The following is a 22,301-nucleotide window of genomic DNA, read 5'->3' as shown; positions in this document are numbered from 1 at the left end:
GAAACGCCACAAAAGTTTTGTTCCACAGAAAATACTACAATGTCAAAATGTTTCATCTGTCATCAGAACTAAAGCACATAATCTGAACAGTCTTTGCCTGGAAAACAATAAAATATTAAAGAATTTGAAATTTGAGGCTGTGGCAGTTTATGTCTATATGGTATTTCATACCATAAACAGTAATTCAAAGTGACCTCTATTGGCATTATATGACATTTGAAATATGGTACTTTTATCTTATTTGGGGGGAAATACTTAAGGCACAAACAACCCCTGTACTGGCACTGGTGAGGCTGCACCTCAAATCCTGTGCTCAGTTCTGGGCCTCTCACTACCGGGGAGATATTGAGGTGCTGGAGTGGGTCCAGAGAAGGGCAGCAGAACTGGTGAAGGGCCTGGAGCACATGTGTGATGATCAAGTTGGACCTGACGATCTTAAAAGTCTTCTCCAACCAAGTTGATTCTATGATTCTATGATGAATCATACCTTTCTCCCAAATGAAGCTGTCCTTCATCACAACAACACAGTTGCAGGAGCCCTAGAATGCCCCTCCCAGTCCAGCTCCTGGTGGTGGGTCAAGCTATAACCTTGCTTAGATCCTGACTATTGATGTACTCCCACCCACTGTCTTAGAAAAACATAGAGCAAACTCTCTGCTGACATTGCCGCATGCACAAAGACCCCAATTCGACTTCTCCCTGCTACCTAAGAAAGGCCTATCTTGCTAGATGGGACTCTGGGGGACTTGAGCATGCAAATATGAAATAAAAGTAATAAAAAAGTTGACTAACCTAACCCACCTGAGCTTGGCTCACAGGGATCGATGTCCTCATCATCACTAGGACATTCAGCTGAGGCCACCAGGATGTCATCTGTGGTCTGCAAAGAAAATAAACGTCAAATGGATATATTTTACTTGAATGAACATGTAAGATTCTCCCTGGCAGTTCTTTTATTGCTCAGAGATATGCAAAGCGCTGAACATTCCAGATTTCATATGTAATGCCCCAGTGACACTCTCCAGCTCTGTATTAATGGACTTCGCTTTTCAATTCACACTTGTCAGTTTTCAGGAGAACTATATTAGATCTCCAGTGCAGACACTTAAACATTTTAATATTTTCTTGTGATAAGAAGGTAGAAGGATAGATTATGTACACTGGGGCTGCTGATCTTCCCTCTTTATCTCTAATATCTCTGCTATGATACTGATGAAAACACTGAGAGCATTAAAAAAACCCCGCAAAATACTGAGCTGCCTGCAGCTGCTAAAACTGTCAGAAATAAAGTGAGGTTTTCTCCAGTAATTGCATTTGCTTTCTCAGATGTAGAGCTAAAAAAAGGGGAAGAAGCAAATATGACTCTCGTTGAGCTGAAAACTATTTAATGAAAAGAAATTCAAGGCAAGAAAACAGTAATAAATATATGCAGTTAGAAAGTATCATCTGATTTTCCTAAAGAAGTTTTGCCCAAGTGCTGTGTTTAGGTACGAGGGGTTCTAGGAACATCTGTCCAAATGACCTTGGACAGCTCTTTGTGTAAGGAGATCAAATAAGTCAAGACAAAAGAGATAAACCAGGGGATGAATGATACAACATGTCACAAAGAAAATAAACTGGGGATGCCTATCTATGGTTTCTTACAGTGCAAGAACAAGGAGATACTCAGTGGAACACTGAGGCAATCAATCTGTACCCCACAAAATGAAATACCTTCTGTTCAAGCCACCCCTGAGAACAGGCATTTGGGTATGTGATACGAATACCCACAGTTGTTAAGGGAAATAATAGCAGAGAAACATAAACTGTCATGTTCATGGTCATTCCTCAAGCAATTACTAATGAGGTTAGGAAGAAGCTTTTCCTATAAGCAAGACATTTCATAACTGTCCATTTCAAGCTTCTGTTCACCTCACTGAAGGAAACACAGAGAGAATAAAAAGGCTGCAACTGAAAGACGAGTAGCCGGGAAAAAGCTGTTCTTGGGTTCCTGTATGATACTTATGCCAGTGGGGAGATACAACTCATTTAGGTGTATATGAAATGTTATTTTTGTTCCTCCGTGAGTACAGAGGAGGAAATACATCAGATTTTTCCTTCACCAGTTTAAGTCTGAATACGTAAACCACTTTTTTCTGTGCGGTTGAGCCAAAGCCTACCCAGTGTTGTTTATTGCTATTACTCTAACTGAAGTTTTAAAGCAAAGCATTTTACAGTAACAAGCCTTACTTTGTCATGCTTCAAGAATATTAATGAACATATGCTTTCAGCACTTGTGTGAAGTAGGAAAATGATACAGGGACACATTCATTAATATGTGAGGCAGAACAAAGAAAAGCCTATTATAATAATATTTTACAGGTAGAAGACTGAGGCATCAGAGAACGATGTAACTTGCTGAAGGTAACCAAAAAGGCTATACATAACAGCTACATTCTGTCATAGTTTGGTGTCAGAATCACAAAAATTATCTTTTCTTAGAGCAGAAAAAAAACTATAGCTGGGGGAAACCACTATATAAGTCCGTAATGATGCCAAAATTAGCTGCCAGATTTGCAGTCAGAGTTAAAAATACCAAGAAGAGGTGCTCGAGTTGTCTGTTCTATCTGCCATACAGAAGAACAGAGTTATAACAAAAGCCAGCTGCAAACATCCTCTTGAATTTCTAGTACCCATTTTCTTTTCGCCAGTACACAACCATTTAAGCTTGAAAATCAGTATCTCAGTCTCTTTGTGGAAATCACCTAGGTTTTTCCTAAAGTATAAAGAGAAAATAAGTAACCAGGTAACCAATAAAGCCTGCACATAGAAGAAACTAACTCTATACTGTAAACCCCACAAGTATAAAAAGGGTATCATGCATCTCTCAAACAGTTTCAATGTACTCAGTAAAACCACAGTGTCATATTTTTCCTTCTGTCCATAACACTGGAGAAGACTGTACTTCTATGACCTGCAGCCAGAAGTCTGAGCCTTTACCAACTGATCACTGACGAATTGTACACAAATATCATTTAAGAGAGAGGATCACTTGCATACGTAATAGTCATAGCAAGAAATGACGGTCTGTGAGATCTACTGGTCTAACAGGAATTTTTTAAAGGGTGCTTTGGTACATGCACAGATGAACGACCCTGGAGCGAACTGAGGTGAAATGATCAATTCAATTTATACAATTATTGCAGTGCCTCTGCTTAGTCTTGATACAGGATAGTATGGTCAGAGGCTGCTTTAAGGAACTCTGCTTTGGTGCAGTTTGCAGGGCATTCAAAATTACCAGAAAATAACCATGGGAAAATCACACTTTAAGTACCGTAACGTATGAGAGATACTTTGCTCAGTCACTTACAAGAGGGAGCCTCAAAACTGTCTTTGGTGAAGTGACACTAATTCCAGTCTATGCAAAGAGTATTCACACTTCTACAAGAACAAAGGGATGTTCTTGACTGATAAAAGTGCAAATACATTATGAGTATGGAAATGAAAAGTTATCTTAAATAAATGTGAATATAGCACATCAAGAAAGACCTCATTAATGTCTGAGAGTATTAAAGGAAATAATGTATGTTTCAAAGTCAACACTAGCTATGAAACTAATCTTGTGGCAAGCAATAAATCAAGTATCAGTATCTGAATAGGAAGGGAAGCTGTAAGATGATGTGAAAAATATGTCAGGAAGAATTCCAGATTAAGTATGAATAATTAACAGATGTGTCACAACCTCCCCTTATTCCCCCCTTTCTCTAACTCCAAATATCTCTTTCCCTCTACTCATACATATTTTAATCAGAAAAAGGCAAAGGAGCTGTGAAAGGCAAATGAGATGGCAAGGACCAAGCTAAAATGAAAGACATTGGACTGCTTAACACAATTTAAAATAGGATTAAGAATTAGCTAAAACTCTAGAGAATATGAAGAATACATAAATTACAGGAATACTATGGGCCAGCTACCGGAGTTCTTTCTCCCAAAGAATCTGGACTGATGGGAATTTACCTCAACGGAGAGCAGGATTTAGACGAAAGGATCTCAGACAGCCATGGGGTACAGATAAATAATGCAAGATAGAGTAATACGTTTTACTGACTGCACATTGTCTTTTCCTCATGCTTTTTAATTTGGATGGGAAGATTTAAACCGAATCAGTTCTCCTAAGTGAATTGCAGTTGTTGCTGGCACTATGGCTAATTTACAGGACACTGCTTCGAGCATTCTCATTAATCAAAGCTTTAAAAGTCAGTGGAAAATCCCTTATTTACAGGGAGAGCCTAATAGGATAATATCCAACTGGTATCATCCTAATACACGATCGGATTAGAGTGTCTCTTGGGTGAGTTGTTCAAATTCGTTTAAGTAGCAATACTCTAGTTATAACAGATTAAAAAAAGGGATATTAAAATAGCAGATGTACAACCTGGAAGGCCAGGCAGAATTTCCTTTGACTGTATCTTCTTTTCTCTGTTTATTTTCAGAGCTTTTCCGATTCATTCTGCAGATGTGGTTGTACGACTTAAAATGCAGCCCACTGTAATATGTGGCATCTTAAAAAGTTGGACATCTGTTCACATTTCAGAAGGATGGTTAAAAAAGCTTACAATTAATGTACCATATAAAAAACAGACCTAAAAATAATCACATTTTGTAAAGCTAGAAGTCACTGCATCATGTCATTCCCGACAGTTATTCAAGGATACAACCCTTGCTTACATCAGTCAGGTCTGCTTGCAAAAATAAAGACTTTAGGATTTGTCTCTTAGCCAAGGCAGAGTTTAAAATATCACTAATCTGCTGCCTTGCCCAAGGAAGGAAATGGTGACTATTTCAAGAAAGCTCCTGGCCAGATCAAAAAATGGTGCTCTAGTCATGGCTTAAACACAGTGACAGTCTGTAGCTATGGATAAATATCAAGTTGCCTCAAAGGTTACTACCATGGGTAAAAAACTGGTGGCACCAATTATGGCTGTGCCTTTCTAACAGTGCTCTTTGAATGCTATGTCATTAAAAATAACAATTGCAAATGAATAAACAATATGGGAGAGTAAGTTTTTTTGATTATTCAGTTTTTGCATGACTGGGCATAAAGACATACCCTCTTATTTGGGTTTTATGTGTGAAGCCTCTTGCACCTGAGGGTACCAAAGAAATATGATCTAAAAATTAAATCAGCAATCTGAATTGTGCATTCATTAAGAGTATAATGGATCCTGCATATTTTCTCCTGTAGTATTCCACCAGCTCTCCTTTAAATCATAGCACCCTACAGCTACTCTGAATATAGTTTATTCCTTTCTTGTTCGATAATACTTTATCCCATGAGAACTGCAAGTAAATCCAAATTACACAACAGTTAAAAACTAACAGTCCTAAATTATTATATGAATTATAAATAGCATAACCGCTTGTGACTACAGATTAGATTATTTTAGATCAGAACTTCAATTGTGTAATCAAAACTATTCTTGTTTATTTGTAGAGCTTTGGCACTCAACGATACCAGCCACGCACTGTTGTGCTTGGTGCTAAAGGCAGTGGGAAGGAGAAGGCTCTGCTCTGAGGAGCTTACAGTTTGATTTCAGACCGGATGCAACAAATGAGTGTGAGAGAGGGAAGCAGAGGGTGAGGAGGGTCAGATGAGGATGCTACTGATAAGCACTAGTGGTTACGCAGGCTCTGATCTAGTGAATTCTCCAAAATGATGCTCTAAGACAGCAGGAAGGAAGGTCAGGAAGACAGAAGGCAGAGAAAAGCCAGTCAGGATCCCAAGACTAGCCAAGGAGATGCTGGGAACAGATGGTGCCTGGAGGCTCTCCGAGGAAACTCAGTGTATTTAAAACCCTCTCCGGACAGGGACGACGCAGGAAGAGGCAGGCAGCACTACAAGCCTGATGGTTAAGTCACAGGAGGGAGGCATGGTTGTGTTGAAAGAGGATGTAACAAAGGAAGTGTGAAATTCATGGTAAGGTCACGTGAGCAAAGGCAATGAGGTGGTAAAGGGAGATGGCCAGGATACAAGGGAAGTGGTATCAACAGGTCTGATTATGTGAAGATTAATGGGTAAGAATTTAATGAATGTTAGCAAATGGATGTCTGAAAACATAAGTTCAGATTGAAGACTAGGAAATGAAACCTCCAATTCTACTTTTCCCTTTTCTGAAATGTTTGGTTATCATCTCTGCTTGCATTACCTCACCCATCCTCCTGAAAAAATAAAAGCTTACTCAAATACTTCCCACTTAGTTCAGAAAGAATCAGCTACAACTGCTATTTAAACACAGAGGGCTGCTACAGCTTAGCAGAAGGAGATATAGCCAGAGCCATGGTACAAACAAAGGGTTTGGAAAAACAGCAGATACACACTACTATCTTCTTCATTAGCTGTGGCAAACCTTGCTTTTAAAATGCTGTTCATGCCATGCGCACAGAAGAGAGCTTAGAGCAGTCGGTTTGTACTTCTGCACTGGACACATCAACTTCTGAGGCAGGGAGGGATTTTCCCAAAACCCAATCCCTCGCATATATTCCTCTCCCCACCACCATTTTTCTTTTAAAGGGAGGAATAAAGTAACCTAAACCAATGGGAATGCTGGCAGTAACCATCAGAGCATGAAAAATCACAGAGGAGTTCATGTGGAAAAAAAATCAAATTTCATTTGGGGGACAGGATGAACTGCACAATTTTCTAGGCAAGACTCTGTAATTTATATTTAATTTTCTGTGTGTGAAACAGATCTCTCTGACTGGTTATAGAGACAGTTGTAGAAAGAAACTCAAATATGTCACATTAATCAGCTGTACTTTTCAGCTAGCTTCTTCCAGCTGTTAATAACCTCCCATTGCATGAGGCAGTTTGCTGAGAAAGATGCTATGGTGATCTAGCAGGAATATCAGCTCTAGATGACATGCTGCTTGGACAACTGCCTCTTAAGTTGTATTTAACCTGCCATAGGTCAAGCAAGTACATGTGCATCAATTACTGCTCGTCCACCCACAAACAAAAAGCATTTTATCATCTCCATCCTACTGAAAATTGTTATTGCTGGGCATAGATACTAAAATGCTAATATTTCAAGCACATAGACAATATTTATTAACTGCTGACATATTATTACCCTGTAATGTGAAAATACAGGAACTGAAAATTGAAACACTTCCTCAAAACTGGCTCTCAGCTAATTAGTACCATCATGTTATTTCTTGAATTGTCAGTGTTTGACACTGGGCTCAGAGAAGGAGATTTTAAAAAGAAACCTTTAGGACATAATAACCAAACACAGTAAGAAATTATACTCTGAGGTGCCAGTAAAAAGCTCAAGATGATGCCTCAGTACCCTGCAGGCCACCTCCAGCCTCTGTTCCCAAATCTCAGCAGTGCTGGGAAGACAGGCGCCCCACACAGCAAAGCAGAATAACCTCAGTTCTGGCCTCTACCTCTCTACATAAACTACACATATTCTATCTTTCCCTGTAACAACCTTAAAATCCACAGTACTATTTCCATGCAAAATAGCATTTGTATTACTTGTCCAGCTCCCCTCCTTACCCTCCCAAACATCTAAATTCTCCTGGGCAAAATTACTACAAGTAGTAGAAACATATTTGAGAAAAGGATTTATAGTAAAGTAATGTCAAGAAAACTGCATGGCTTTCCTTTAAGCCCCAAACTTGAAGCTAATTACTTTGGTCAAAGTCTTAGAGCCATTTGTCTCATCTGGAAAAAAACAGAAGCAAAGCTGAGAAAATCCACATGCTGGCAAAGCTACAGCTTCTTACCTGGACAGCTAGCCAGCAGCACTCTGCATTCATCTTCACAAGTAAATGCATTACTAATTAAAAAGAAGGAAATAATCCAAATCTTTTCCTAATCAGGTCATGTCCCTTACCTCCCGCAACAGATAAATAATGCTAGTTTCACAGATGTAGGCCAAAACCAATTCCTGTGTTCATTTTATCCATGAATATCACATCTTTTTTTTGGCCCCTTGTACAACTTCTTGGGATCTGCTCTCTGGAAATTTTTTCCTCCCTGTTTCCTTCCCTTGTTGGCAACTAATGAAAACACATACATCGCCATCATACATTTTCAACTGGCCACTCTTTCTTATTTCAAGGCCTTGCAAAAAGGTACACCACGCTCACTTCGTACACCCAGGGCTATTCTGGACTTCCCTTCTTGAAACAAGCTGATCCCACAGTAGGCGTGGTTCTTGGAAGCAGAGTTAAGCAGCAACCACACAGTGAGAGAGTATCAAGGATGCAGTTACCATTTCTCAGTTCTTGGCAGGAGGAAGGAGGTTTAAGATATAGCACAGGGTTTGGTATTTATAAAGGAACTACTGATGTTTACCATGAACGTTAGGTTAATGCTTCAAAACCATGCTGGCTGCAATGAAGGGTGAACTGTTCATCTTTCACACCCTTCATATCAAGGCCTGCTCCTGTCAGAAAAACCCAATGGCACGTGCTGCATGAGGAGTCACGTCAGCATCATGGACATTTTGCATTGAGGAAGACCTAAATTTGTTCAGAAATGCCAGAGGAATGGACCAGCATTTGAGTTCCTTCCTCAACATAGTACAACATGGCCCATCCCTGGCAGTGTTCAAGGCCAGGTTGGACAGGGCTTGGAACAACCTGGTCTAGTGGAAGGTGTCCCTTCCCATGGCAGGGGGTTGGAACCAGATGATATTAAAATCCTTTCCAACCCAAACCGTTCTATGGTTCTATTCTAACATACATAGAAAGTAGATATTGATAGGCCAGCAAAGAAATCACTGGCACCTAACTGCCTAATGCCTAGTATATTATTTATGCTGTGCCATTTGTTAAAGCTGTCATGGCTTGGATGAAGAATGAATTAATCATCACATTATTTCTTTCTCATCTAACTTTTAGATTCACAGTGGTGTAACATTTCTGCTTCCAGAAATAATTTTTTGGGGTAATTTTCATTTTCCAATTACAACTCCTTCTGTCACAGATCATACTGATCCAAAGAAGCTGTGCTGTGACTCTTTCAGCTTACCTTTTTCACACTTTTTGCCCCTCAGATAACTAAAATAGGTTGAAAACAAGGGATGGCTAACCTGTGAACTCTTTAAAAGTCATCTGCACTTTCTTTCTGAGATTCTCTTCAGAACATCCATGTTCTTCTCTCATACACACCATACTTCATTACAGAACATGAACAACAAAAATACAGTATGATTTTTGGTGTTACACTTGCACTCAGCCTAAAATATATGGAATGGAATGTGACTGATGAAAGGCAATCCTGCTCTTTCCTGCTGGCAAGAAAATGATTTTGCCTCTAAGTATGAGAGAAATGTTTCTGGGCATTACGCTTGTATTTTCTGCTATAATTTTATTTTTAGCCATCCCTTTTGCTGAAGTAAACGTTTTGGTCTCCATTAATTCTGAGCTCACAAGACACAGTGGAGACTTGTGCAGGTTCTTTTTCTTTTTAACCCAGAGACTGTGCTTATTAAAGCTGCAACGTCAGAACAGTGATAGCAAACCACTTAATTTATATTCCTGCATTACTAATCACATGTACAGAGACTGCTGAATTTTTGCAATATGAGACCTTCTGCATTTGTATTAATCTCAGAAAACCCAGGCACAGCATTATTAAAACCCCAAACTGACTACGTGAGTTTTTGCTGGGGTTGCTTTTAATTGACCAGTGAGCTGGTAACATAGGCTGTTTCTTATTTTACAGGTTAATCACATGATTTAAGACCATTCTTAGCAAAACTTAATAAAGTTGGAGAACAGACTGGAACCAATGCTGGACACTTTTAGGACTTGGCTGGTCAGGGTGCTGGGCCATCTTGGCAACACCGTGCTTTTGGCAAGAAACGCTGGATCAGATGATCCTTGAGGTCCCCTTCCAACCTGGAATTCTATGATTCTACGATTCATTTAGTTCTGAAAATCCCCTTATACAGCAAAGTTAGAAAGGCACTTGTCTTGAACTCCACTTCCATTTTTTTTATACAATCACGTTATTGCTATTTTTACTTACCGTGAGTATCCCTGTTACATTGTGCCACACAAGAATATGTTGCTCCACTGATATCCAGGGGAGTTTTATTGCTGGTCTTGAAAGAGAGGAAGGCAAGAAAACCCCTTGCAAGAAGTACTTCCTGCAACTAACGGGCAGCCTGTGTTCTCCCTCACTGTATTTTCAGGTTGGAAAAGCTTTCCTGTGTTGTTTCCAACCACAGAGCACAATACAATCATTTTAGAAGGAACGCAAAAAACTGCATCAACCATCAGGCTGCTTTTTAGCCATTTAGGTAAACCAGCCATCTCATCTTGCCCCAGGGAGAGACAAGGGAGAAAGAGAAACAATAAAGAAAAAACATGGGATCTTCTATTTAACACTGACTTACCCATACCAAGTTCTTTAAGTTCATTTTGATCTTTAAGGTCCCTTCCAACTCTAACTATTCTATGACTGGAACATGTCTTATCTCAAGGCGAATTAGTTTAAATCAGAGCCGGTAAGCATCTGCTGGTATCCCTCTCCCAGCCCTAGTTTTCCTCTCCTGAAGGAATGATGAGCACCAGCTCCACTGCCAACACTTCCCTGCCTTGACTTTCATAATAAAGACTACAATTTAAATTTTCAAGGGACTAAGAGGGCACATTGTTCTCTCCTAGATACTGCCTCCTTTGTCACATTTTATCACTCAGTTATCACCAGCTTACACAGATTTACCCAAAGCAGGGACAGGAAAATTTAAGCTGGCTTCCCACAAACTTCTCTTTGAAATACGGCCTATTCAAATATCAAGCAGTTAGTTCCACTACTAAAAAACTGCCACATTTCCTTACCTTAATATTTTAATGTAAAAACTCAGACAACATTGGTAGGACCAGGGAAAGTACTGAGGAACTAACCTACTAGTTTTGCACGTTCAGGGAATGTCCTACAGAGCTTCACTCTGCAAGTACAAATTATTATTACTAACAAGGGTTAGCAATACATGCACTGGAAGCAGACAATGCCTAACTGCCTTTCAATTAAAGTAACAGTTCCGTTAAAGCCCCTGCTTTGGAGATACACGTAATTAGATAGTTTCTGAAAGTGTCCATTTGTCACAGAGGTATTTGGGTTTGATATTAATGCCTTTATTTTATAACTCTTTAACAAAGGGCATTCAAAATTCAGGTGAGAAAATGTGCTACTGGAAAGCAGTGATGCTTTGCATGCCTGGGAGATGTCCTAGGTGATTGCTGAGGGTCTGACATATGCTCCAGAGGATACCATTTACCCTTCCAGAACCTGTGTACCATTAACTGTTTCCAAGCTTCGATTTTCTTAAGCAATCATGAAAATATTTTATTGAAAAATAAAAAGCAGAGAGGCTTTGAGCATCCTTGTCAGAAGGTGGCCCTGCCTGTGGCAGGGGGTTAGAACTAGATGAGCTTTAAGGTCCCTTCAAACACAAACCATTCTGTGATGAGTCTGTTCTCCTAACCAGCTGTGTCAGGCTTCAGAGGTGCTTTTAGAAACACCTATCCTGTGAACAAAGGCTTGACAGTCATTCTATTTATATCCTTTATTAGTTAAACTCATGAGATTCAAGTGTGAGGTCAAAGCCAATGTGGTCCTCAATTTTTTTCTCCTAGCATTGCTGCCAACCAATGTTAAATAGAAACATTCTCCAAGAGTATAAATATTAGTGCACAGAGAGGCCTGGTAATTTTGCAGAAAGCTGAAACACAAACTTTTCAACCTGCCTCACCATCCTCCTCCTGGCCCCCACTGCTAGGCATTTTCATTTGGGCAGTGCTGGATTCACCATCCCTGGAAGTGGTCACAAACCGTGCAGGTGAGGCCCTTAGTGACATAGTGGTGGCCTTGGCAGTGCTGAAGGAATGGTTGGACTTGATGATCTTGAAGGTTTTTTTCCAAACTGATTGATTCTATGATTCTATTTCTGTTCATCTTCAGTTCTTTGCAATTGCTCCTTGTTGGACCCATATCAGTGGGACCAGTAACATACTTCTAGGTGCTAGCTCCTACCCTAGTGCTTAAACCCACATGTGAAATGTGTGATAGGTAACTGAGATAAATTGCTGAAGGATTTGAGAAGAGAAATGAAACACTGTGGTTACTGTAAAGGCTGAGGGGGATCACAAAGAAAAGAGAGGATGAGGGGATAAAGAGTTAAACAGCAAAGTGGCACATGGAGAACTAAAAAGAACAACGTGGAGGCTTGGGCTAAGGACAAAGGATGCTGCCCAGCGGCTGGCAGGAAGAATTAGAGGTTTCTAACCATCAGAACAGACACCAACGTTTCGGCTTTCCACCCGCTGTCAGCAGTTGTCTGCTAAGAGCTCTAGCAAAGATTTCAACTTTTCTGCAGATGCCTGGTCCATGAAGATCCATCATCTTAAAGGACACAAATCTAAGACTCCCACTAATCGCTGTCATCTCAGCCTCAGAGATCTGCAAGGTGGATCCACAGGCTCCAGCTGTGCCAGCTGTACGCTTCAGGGCATCAGTTTGATAATGTGGAGTGGAATACGTTTCTGCTGTTTGTTTTCAAAGCAACTGGGAAAACCACATGCAAAACACTCGACTTGGAAAAGTTAAAGTGAGAAAAGGAACAAACACCCAACAATTAGGGGATGCCAGAACTTCAGTCTGCTGGAGTTCACACATGCCTTGTGCCTGCACAATTCTATGCCATCTTTAATAACATGCTGGTACAGATTAATAACAACATATTGAATGTCAGCTGGTGTAAAGCTACATAGTTCCAGAGAAACAAAATGTTCACACTTCAGTTGTGTATTTGGCCCATCACTTTTTGTGATATTGTTTAAAACTGAAAGCCCAAACCATTAGGGAAGTTATCTGAAACTTAAGGCTACGCACTAATCCCTGTTCGGACTGCAACATGGAATGCTTCTGAGACATGCTCCAAAGCCGTTGCTGTTGTGAGATAATCCAAAAAATCTAAGTTAAAATGATTAAGTCACAAAGTCTGATGTTTCACCTCTATTATTACATTATGAGCAATTACTAGGAATATGGCAGAGACTTTAAAACAGAATGCAAACTGAGGAATTAACCAGCCATGCATACCCAACTATTCAGTACTGTGTTATATTTTGACAGTGTCTTTCCATTCTCTGGAAAGAACCTGTAAGTGATCTTTGTAAATTTCTTTTCATAAGACCTTATAATTTCAGCTGTTGAACTACACCACAAAAGCAAAGAAATTTCACCTGATAGGAGCACAAACAGTAAGACAGTGTAAGGTTCCTCTTTAAAATGAAAAAGAATTTCATAAGATCCTGAATCAAACTTAGATGCAAGACTAGAAGTTACTGTGGGTGCAGCTAAGATGTTCAGTTGGCTCCCTAAATAGGCATGCTATGTCAGGAAAGGCTATACTTAAACTCTCTGAGTGTGTCAGCCTTGTCTATATGGGAATGTTACTGTGATATGAATGAAGTTAATAAAAACTGGGATAACTCCCAGGTGGATAAATGTATGCTGGGGGAAAAATACCAGATGTTTTCTCCGTAGCTTTGGAGGGCAGTGTAAGCCACCTCCAGCCTGTCCATGGTTTTACTCTGTGCATCAACAGGAGGAGCTGAAATGGTCAGACATCTGATACACATGTAATGGCTAATGGCAGCAACACTATTCAGATTTAGCTGTCTTCCCTGGAACAGCAGCTATGTGCTGCAGTCAGGAGAGCAAACTGCACAACTGAAACAATGCAGATCAGCGTATGAGAAAATCTGAATTAGGTAAGGCATTTTCTGTCCTTCTCCCACTGGTTCAACATCAAGCATCCAGGCCATTCATCACTGTAAGCACACCCTGAGTTCCTCACACGGGACAGCCATGTATGGGTCATGTTAATAAGTCTCTTAAGCTTTTTTTTATGAATCTGAGGAAGCTTTGATAATGTCTTTTTTCCTTCGGCAGTGTAGCACAGTACCTTAGTGCAAGGAGGTGTTTTTTTCCTTTTTTTCCTTTTCTCTTTTTCAACATCTTTACAAAAAACATATAATCACTAGATTCCCCACATTTTTTAGACCTGAAGAAAGCTATAAAACTACCTTCACACATTGCCCATCACTGATTTCTTATGTCTTCAGTATTCATTTAGTATTCTTTGGTCTTACACAAGGGATCCAACCTCCTGCTCCTCCTCCACTGCTGTTCTCCTGAGGTCTGTCATTTGGAGCATTGGACCTCTCTCCTCTCCCTAATATCACTGCAAGATCCATTTTTCAGAAACTCTGCTCACCTTTGGCTCCCTGCTGAAAGACTTCTAATTAGCCTCCTTGGATGATCAAAGTCCTCCATTGCCCTCAGTGCTCTGCCTTTCACAGTCATGGTTCAGACTTCATGGTGTCACTGTAAGACCCAGGGTGAAATGATTTCATCTGCTGCTCTCTGTTCATCATAATGATAATAGAGCAATACCCTTCACTTACTGCTACCTATGTATCATGAACTTTAGTACCTATTATAAACTTTAACACAGAGGAACAGATTTTATGCTGCTTGGAAGGGAAAGCACTGTTTAACATCTCTCCTCCTGGATAAGATATCAAGCAGGAGAAAAAACCAGCCCTCAGACTCATATGAATGTTTTACACTACACCACCAAAACAGCAAGGACTCCATGGCCACTCTGTGGTGCATCCCTTGCCATTCAGGACATCCTTTGTTAGTTTTATCCAACAGCACAAATATGGAACTGCAATCCAGAATTTCATCAATAAAATTACATAAATGCAAGTTGTATTATTAGTGTCCCTCAAGAAAGCTGATGTGTGTTCACCACTGTATTTCAGTGCTGTGAGTCAAAAAGCCCCTAATAAGCAGACACAGCCTACATCACAACATGCAGCAATGTGAAATAAGAGAAATAACAACTGCAAAACCTTATTTTGATTGATTTTTTACAGAATATTAATGTGCCATCTAAGCACTCAGAGGAAGAGAAGGAAAAACTCCACAAGTTAGGTGAGACTCCACAGAGAATTGCTTCACCTGATCACACCAATTTGCAGAGATTAGTTGTACAGAGGGAGCCACACAATGTTGAATTTCATGATAAATGGACACTGTGGCAGCAAATGATTTCCCCTAATGTTCCATTACACTTCTTAACATCTGAAATTTAATTACTTGGGAAAAGAAAAAGAAAATGCCATCAATACCCTCCCATTACAGACTATTTTCAACTTGAGAAGGCATTTTGTTTCACCATAAAGAAAACTTCAGGTGTGAACCCAAGGGAGGCAGATCTCAGACATTCTGACAATGTTGCTATAGCAATTATTTGTGGGAACGTGCAGGAGTCGCATTTTAGCTCTCCAGCCTACTGCTCAGCTTATGCATGCTGTTCATAACCAGAATATAAACTGCCTGATGCTTACTGTAGCCTAATAAGATTTGTAAATTACTTATAGTGATGTACTCTAATAACTAGGAGTGGAAAAATAGTTTTTGTTACTAATGTTTAATCATGTTCAGAAAACCCTTTTATATTTCTGCATTCAGTTAGGTATTTCCACTGCTCTTTTCCCTGAAGTCAAAGTTATAGAAATATATGCTAAAAGCAATCAATTACATTTTCTGAATTACTGTGCATAATACATTATTCAAATGGGGTCTGCTCTGAATAGCAGTTATTGAAGATCAGATTAATATCTGGAAGCAAAGGAGGAAAAACTTAGATCGACAGAAAAATTTATAACCATCCAGCATAAGCGAAGGGTGTGAAAATGCAATGTTCAAGTAGTCTCAAAAGCCCAAGCAGCAGATAAAGCAGAAATATCTGAATCACCCTTGCATGTATTTTGGCCATTTAATAATACTTCACTGCTTGGCTAAACTAAATTTTCCTAGCTTCATTTATTAGAAAGAAATGCAATTGTGCAATGCTGGTGATATTAATGGACAGCTTCCGACCTGAAATCAAAACCTCAGAGCCAAAGTATCAAAGACTTTGGGAGGGTTTAGGTTTAAAGCTAGTTCAGTCTGGCAAAGACATAAAATGCACAGGCAATGGACAAACTACCTCTGCAGACCAGACCCTCTGGGGTGCTCAAATCATATACTCAGCCACTAGAAGCACTTTATTCAAGCTACTATTCTTTAATCCCCAATTAATTTTATTAATTGATCTTACATTTGAAAAGCTGCTTCAGCAGCCAGAACAGGATGGGTCCTAGGAGTGCATAATGCTTAATTTCACACCGAAGGCTTTGGTAATGAAAAATCCATCAAGGTACAAAGCGATCGCCCCACATAAAATGAGGCCACAGTGGACCTGACTACGTTCCACATTTGCTTACCAGAAAATGAGAAAGCCTCTCACTAAACTCTGTCAGACACACAGCGAGGCAGCTCCTTAGCATTTCCTTTGCAGTATCTGCAGCCTATCGACTTAATATACACATATTTCACAATGTCTTAATATTTTGCTTCAGCATAATGAAAACGTTTCAGCCTCCCTCCTTTGTTCTTTCCTGCCTTCTTCTGCAGCAACGTCTGAATTAAAGTAAGTATAAAATACTTTGTTATGCAAATTACACTCAGATATTTGGGGGGATGAAAATCCTAGGGAAAAGCTCTCCCAGCAAAGCAATCATTTATCTGTGGGGGGTTTTTGGGTATGAAATAAAATCCATGAGCCTTTTTTAACACATGAAAGTTGTACTTCTTAACCTCATCCATCAATGTGTGGAGTAGGCTAGCCACTCCCTGTAGAATCTTTGCAGGTAATAGAACAAAGCCACTTTCTAAAACGCATTTGACACATGCTAATGCTCAGTCTGGAAGTACCTGCTTTGTTTTCAGCACATACAGTCTGCCCTGTCAACCCTTGGCTTTCTTATGATTGTAATTCTTTAACATTCCAAACAATAAAATGAGTAGTAACTGATAGTAGTAGTTAGCAGATGTGTATAGAGCTGCTCTTTAGCTTCCCTAACCAATTCTTCACATTAAAAATAGATAAGGGGAGGATGAGGCTGACATTTAAATGTCCAGTTCTCTTGACAGGCAACAGAAATATGGACATCTGCACAGTCCAAGGGCTTTACTGACTGGTGAAAAGATGTCTAGAAAGCCTATGTGTATCTCCCACCCAGTAACGTGTTCCAGGGGGACACATGACGCTGCAATTTCTTTTCCTGCAATCTGGAAACTGGCTCCTGTTTTCTTTATTAGCCACTATACTAGGTAGCTATAATGCTGTTAGACCCAAGCAAAGCCTCCTGTCACGCCCTCTCCAGTCCTTCCAGTTACTTGCAAACACAAAACCATCTCCAAATGCCCCAGTCCTACCTTTTAAAAATAATACTCAGAAAGACCCTGTTTTTCTGGGATGGCAAAAGGAAATACACATTTTCCATTAGATGGCTGCTATTTTCCTAATTCATATGGGATTTGTCACTGAAAAAAAAAACAAACCCAAAGGAAATGAAATCCTCCCCTGCAGTCTTAAATCCTTTTTTGGTTACGGATTTCCTTCAGGAGAAATTATCACCTTGGTGTGCATAGCTCTGCACTGGCAGCTTTATGCAATGGTTTCCAATTAAAACAGCAGGAGGGAAAGCAAAGGGACTAAACAACATCAAGATGGCTTTACATGGGAAGCACCTTAAGGAAAAAGTGGGCACTAACCCACCACGAAGAGAGGGGTGACCGATAGTCTCCAAATGGGTAATCAGAAAGGAGTATTTTGCTCCCTAAAGGCAGGACGGTGGTCCCTGCCAGCAGCTCCCATCTGCGATTGAGCAGAAAGCACAGCAACACTGCTCCATCACACCTACCACCATGCCTTCTGTATGACTGGGTGTTTCTTCAGCATAACGGCACAGCAAATGCTGGGGGTGAAAACACCCACATAGAATCCCAGACTGGTTTGGGTTGGAAGAGACCTTAAAGCTCATCCAGTTCCAACCCCCTGCCATGGGCAGGGAACACCTTCCACTAGAGCAGGTTGCTCCAAGCCCCATCCAAATTTGCCTTATCTTTTTTTTTCTTGGTGATTGTTTTTTCCAGTGATTGTGTCTGGAAGTTAAATCTGCCATTATAAGATTATGCTAATAGCTAAACCTCAGCTGTATGTGTCAATTTGTACTTCAGGAAGGCTGTTATCCCCTGCATCAATACTGGAGGAACAGAATGAGCATTACGTGGTTCTCATGTACATAGAAAACATATATAGACTGAGCACTACCACTGCGGGATGCCACAAATCAGGAGTTCTGGAAGTGCTTCTGAAAAGGTGATTATAATTCCCAAATGCTGACTTGGAAACAGCAGACTTCTTGCAACAACACATGCAATTACAGCAAGCACTTGCAGAATTTATTCTCCATTAAACATGTAGCGTAAGTATCAATAAAGATCAGTTGTCTTCCTTTACTACCGATCTGACCTTGTTGTTAATAAAAGTAAGAAATAGCCTTTTTCATCAATGTAGGAACACATGTAGATTGATATTTATCACCACAGTCTGCTTAGAGCCCTTCTAGCTTTCTTTGAAGGATCACAAGTTATTCCCAACACAGCGGGGTTTCTTCAGTGATCACATCTGATGCATTTTAGGCAACATCTCTGTTTTTGTATCTGGTATCAAACCCTATAAACCACATCATTTTATGAGGAACCTGAAATTGGATTCCTCTGCAACAGAACATTTCCTTTCTTGACTGTCTGCAGCACTTTATAAAATATTTATTGATAGGATGCCTAAAAATACACATAGGCCAGCACAGCTTTAAGATGGATAACTATGTAGCAGCCAAAGACTAGATTTCTCACCACAGGGTTCTCATTAGGCATAGCTGCCTGGAAATCACACATCTTCTGACATAGCATTATAAATATTTTCATTTATAATGAATAATTTGGCTCACTGAACAGACAAAATCATGTAATTTTTACTTCTTCAAGGCTCCCCAGCAAAAGCTATGCCCCCAAAACATACAGAGGGCCCAGGTGAACAAATCTGTGTCTTTCTGCCCGTTTCTTTTTTATTTGAAAACAAAATTTAATTATTCCTTTTGTGACACACATCAGCTCTGGGGCCCCCAACTCCAGAGGGATGTGGACCTGCTCAAGTAAGTCTAGAGGAGGCAATGGAGATGCTGCAAGGGCAGAAGCAGCTCTGCCATGCAGACAGGCTGAGAGAGCTGGGCTTGTTCAGCCTGGAGAAGGCTCCAGGGAAACCTTAGAGCAGCTTCCAGTGCCTAAAGGGGCTGACAACAAACCTGGAGAGGTACTTCTGACAAGGGCCTGTAGGGACAGGACAAGGGAGAACAACTTCAAACTGACAGAAGGGAGATTAAGATGAGACATTAGGAAGTTCTTCCCTGTGAGGGTGATGAGGTTCTGGCACAGGGTGCCCAGAGAAGCTGTGGCTGCCCCATCCCTGACAGTGTTAAGGCCAGGTTGAATGGGGCCTGGAGCAACCTGTTCTAGTGGAAGGTGTCCCTGCCTGTGGCAGGGGTTGGAACTGGATGAGCTTTAAGGTTCCTTCCAACCCAAACCAGACTGGGATTCTATACTGTTGGTCCAGCTTCAGCATGAAACGCAGAGATGCTGCCTTTGGCCAGGCATTTCCTGGTGCGACTTCATGTGATGCTGAAAACTCCTAAGCAATAAAACCTTCTGGGCTTGGCTGCCTGCATATGTATGAGCTGGGACTCCTTTCCTTAATGCAAATGGAAAAGGCTGCCTTCCTTCCTGGCTAATTAAGGCAGTGACAAACATGTTCTCACAGCACTAAGATGCACGACTTCCCCAGGGAAATGTGGTACTGGGTTTTGCACCAGCAACAGGGACAGGCAGAGACACAGACATGCACAGCCACTGTCCCACCCCACAGATATATTTCAAGTGAAGCACTAGGAAACCACTCACTGCTTCCATGCATTTTGGTCCAACTGGCTATCCCGAGTGAAAAGCTGGCATGGTGACACCAGAATGAGAGGAGAGGGCACTCTCAGTGGCACTCCCTCTTTGTTACCTTTGCTTGCAAACCTCCTCTGTTATTTATTAAAGTTACAAAGCATTTATCTTTCTATTATTGTGCAAAGCTGTATTATTAGCTTGTTATACGTTATGGTAAACCAAGAGACTAAACCTTCAGGTAACTCAGATGGCAGCAACCATTACTGGTTGCTACTTGGGAGATTACTTTTCATTTCTTCAAACAGTTAGAGCTACTAAATATTTAAAATACATTCAACACAGATTTAGAATAGACTGAAAGACAAAACACCTAGTTCAGTCTTCATTCATTCAGCTTCTAAGCAAGGAAATCTGGTTTTAGCCCTTCTCTAGGAAACTCTATTTGAGCAATGTGGCCCTGCCCATGGTACGGGGTTGGAACTAGGTAATATTTAAGGTTCCTTCCAACCCAAACCAGTCTGTGACTCTATGATTGTCAATTATTTCTTTAAAAAGATACTTCATTCCCTCCTGACATAGGGATCACCTCCCACTAATCAGGTTTTTCACTCCCAGTGGGGTTCATACGAAACACACCACAGTACCAGCTTATGTGACTGCAGTAGGCTGAGTCTGGCTATACAGTTACTGAGGCTGTACTGTCCATTCCAGGGAACACGCTGTCTGTGTTAAAGACACACCTTAACATCACACAGCACACCAAACCCGAGCAAGTCTGCAATTAATTTCATATATTTTATCCACAAGCACATCTGTTGCAGCATATTTCACCATATTCAAGGGACTAGATAAAAGCCCACTGTCTGCTCTCTGTAGGTGTAAACCGCATCCATGTCATACCCATACTCCTGAGAATTTCTGCTTAATGAGTATAGCAATCTTAATTGAGATTTAATGTTTGCTCTACCTGGTTAAGCACAGAGCAAACACCAGAGAAATTATTGTGACACAAAAAGAATGAAAATTGCCCAATAGCTAATTAACAGTGGTTGAAACTTGCTCAGTTCAGACAATAACCTGCCCAAGCAATGGGTGTTTTCCAGCACAGCAAATGCTTCACCTCTCGGGTAAACCTCTGAACTTGCTGTGATGCTTCAGGCACCTGAACCACTAATTGAAAAAGAGTAATTTGAAAGAAAGCGACATCTTACCCTGCAAAAGAGGAGAATGACTAAATACATAATTCTTCTCTTGTACACAGTGAACTAGAAGATGGGCAGCTGAGCACATGTGTGTTTGTGGGAGATTGTGTGTTTAATCCGTGCATTTCATAACGTTTAGAAGGATACAATCACCATTTCATGGCTGCTTTCACATGGGTCACTGCTGTGTGGCTCAAAACTGCATTAAAGCGTCAGCTCAGAGACTGGTGAATCTTTCCATATGGTTGTATTCAGCTTCAGATAGGGCCCTAACTTCAAAGTCTGGACTGCCTTTCCCACACCAAGAAGGATCCAGTTATGGAGATGCCACGCACTGCATACAATGGTTTTAACCTTGCCACTTTCGCTTGTGTTTAGAAGCACTAGAGATTTAGTAAACTCATTATTTTTGCCCCAAGTCCCAACATTTAGATCAAGCCCCCTCCCACTTACACAGCCTTATGTTTCGCAACATTAAACTACTTGCTTTGTTTTACATATGGCAATAAACCATGACCTCCAAGAGCCTTTATTATGCTTCATTTTTAGTCCCACCCCTGCTCTAATGATCAGGTAAGAAAGTCATTTTAGCTTAGAGAAGCATGAGGTGCAGTGCTTAAGTGCAGTTGAGAGCTGAGACCTGTTTTGGGTATTACCCAAGAGAACAACAGTACTTTGCTACAGCAGCCGCAGTACAGCATTAAAGCATAGAAATATGCAAGCAACAAATAGATTCTAGATAAGAAAACTACCTGCAAAATGGAAAGCCAGAATCTCAGAAATGCATGAATAGAACCTTCTTATCAGACATGGTATCTCATTTTCTCAAGCAATCAGGACCTCCTGTGAGGACCTGTTCTATTTCTCATGGTGGTTGGTCTACTTTGCTCATTCCTGTGTTTTCAGTTACTGGGGATAATAAGAATATTGATTAATGACGGATTTTAATGTCATGTAACACTGACAGCATACATATAATGCTGTAATTATATGAGCAACTGTCTCTATAATCGCTCCTTAATGAATCACTATCTATCAATCTGGACTTTGGTTTTAAAAGTACAACCTTCAACCATCAAAATCAAACTGAATTTTCATTAAAATATTACAGGATATAAGCAAATAAGCTACAGAACCATGCCTTGCAACAAATCAATATTTCATGCCATAATTTATATTGTGGA

The 22,301-nt window shown here is 40.4% G+C and overlaps 1 protein-coding gene across 34 annotated transcripts in view; it reads right to left on the bottom strand.

Moving 5' to 3' along the window:
- The window catches only part of NRXN1 (neurexin 1), a 678,625-nt gene that overhangs the window by 19,349 nt on the left and 636,975 nt on the right, over positions 1-22,301 (bottom strand). For 21 of the 34 annotated variants that reach the window (XM_061353676.1, XM_061353687.1, XM_061353813.1 and 18 more), the window contains one exon: positions 793-880. In XM_061353676.1, coding sequence (XP_061209660.1) covers positions 793-880 — 88 coding nt within the window. The remainder of the gene's footprint in view (positions 1-792; positions 881-22,301) is intronic. The other 13 variants (XM_061353697.1, XM_061353820.1, XM_061353756.1 and 10 more) reach the window with 1 other exon arrangement.

The sequence above is a fragment of the Neopsephotus bourkii genome, unplaced genomic scaffold (assembly GCF_033783945.1).
Source record: "Neopsephotus bourkii isolate Nb327-2 ecotype Australia unplaced genomic scaffold, CSIRO-AGI_Nbou_v1 NB_71, whole genome shotgun sequence".
NCBI lineage: Eukaryota > Metazoa > Chordata > Aves > Psittaciformes > Psittacidae > Neopsephotus > Neopsephotus bourkii.
Note: the sequence above shows the minus strand (reverse complement) of the source record. Positions and strands in the feature narration are given on the sequence as shown.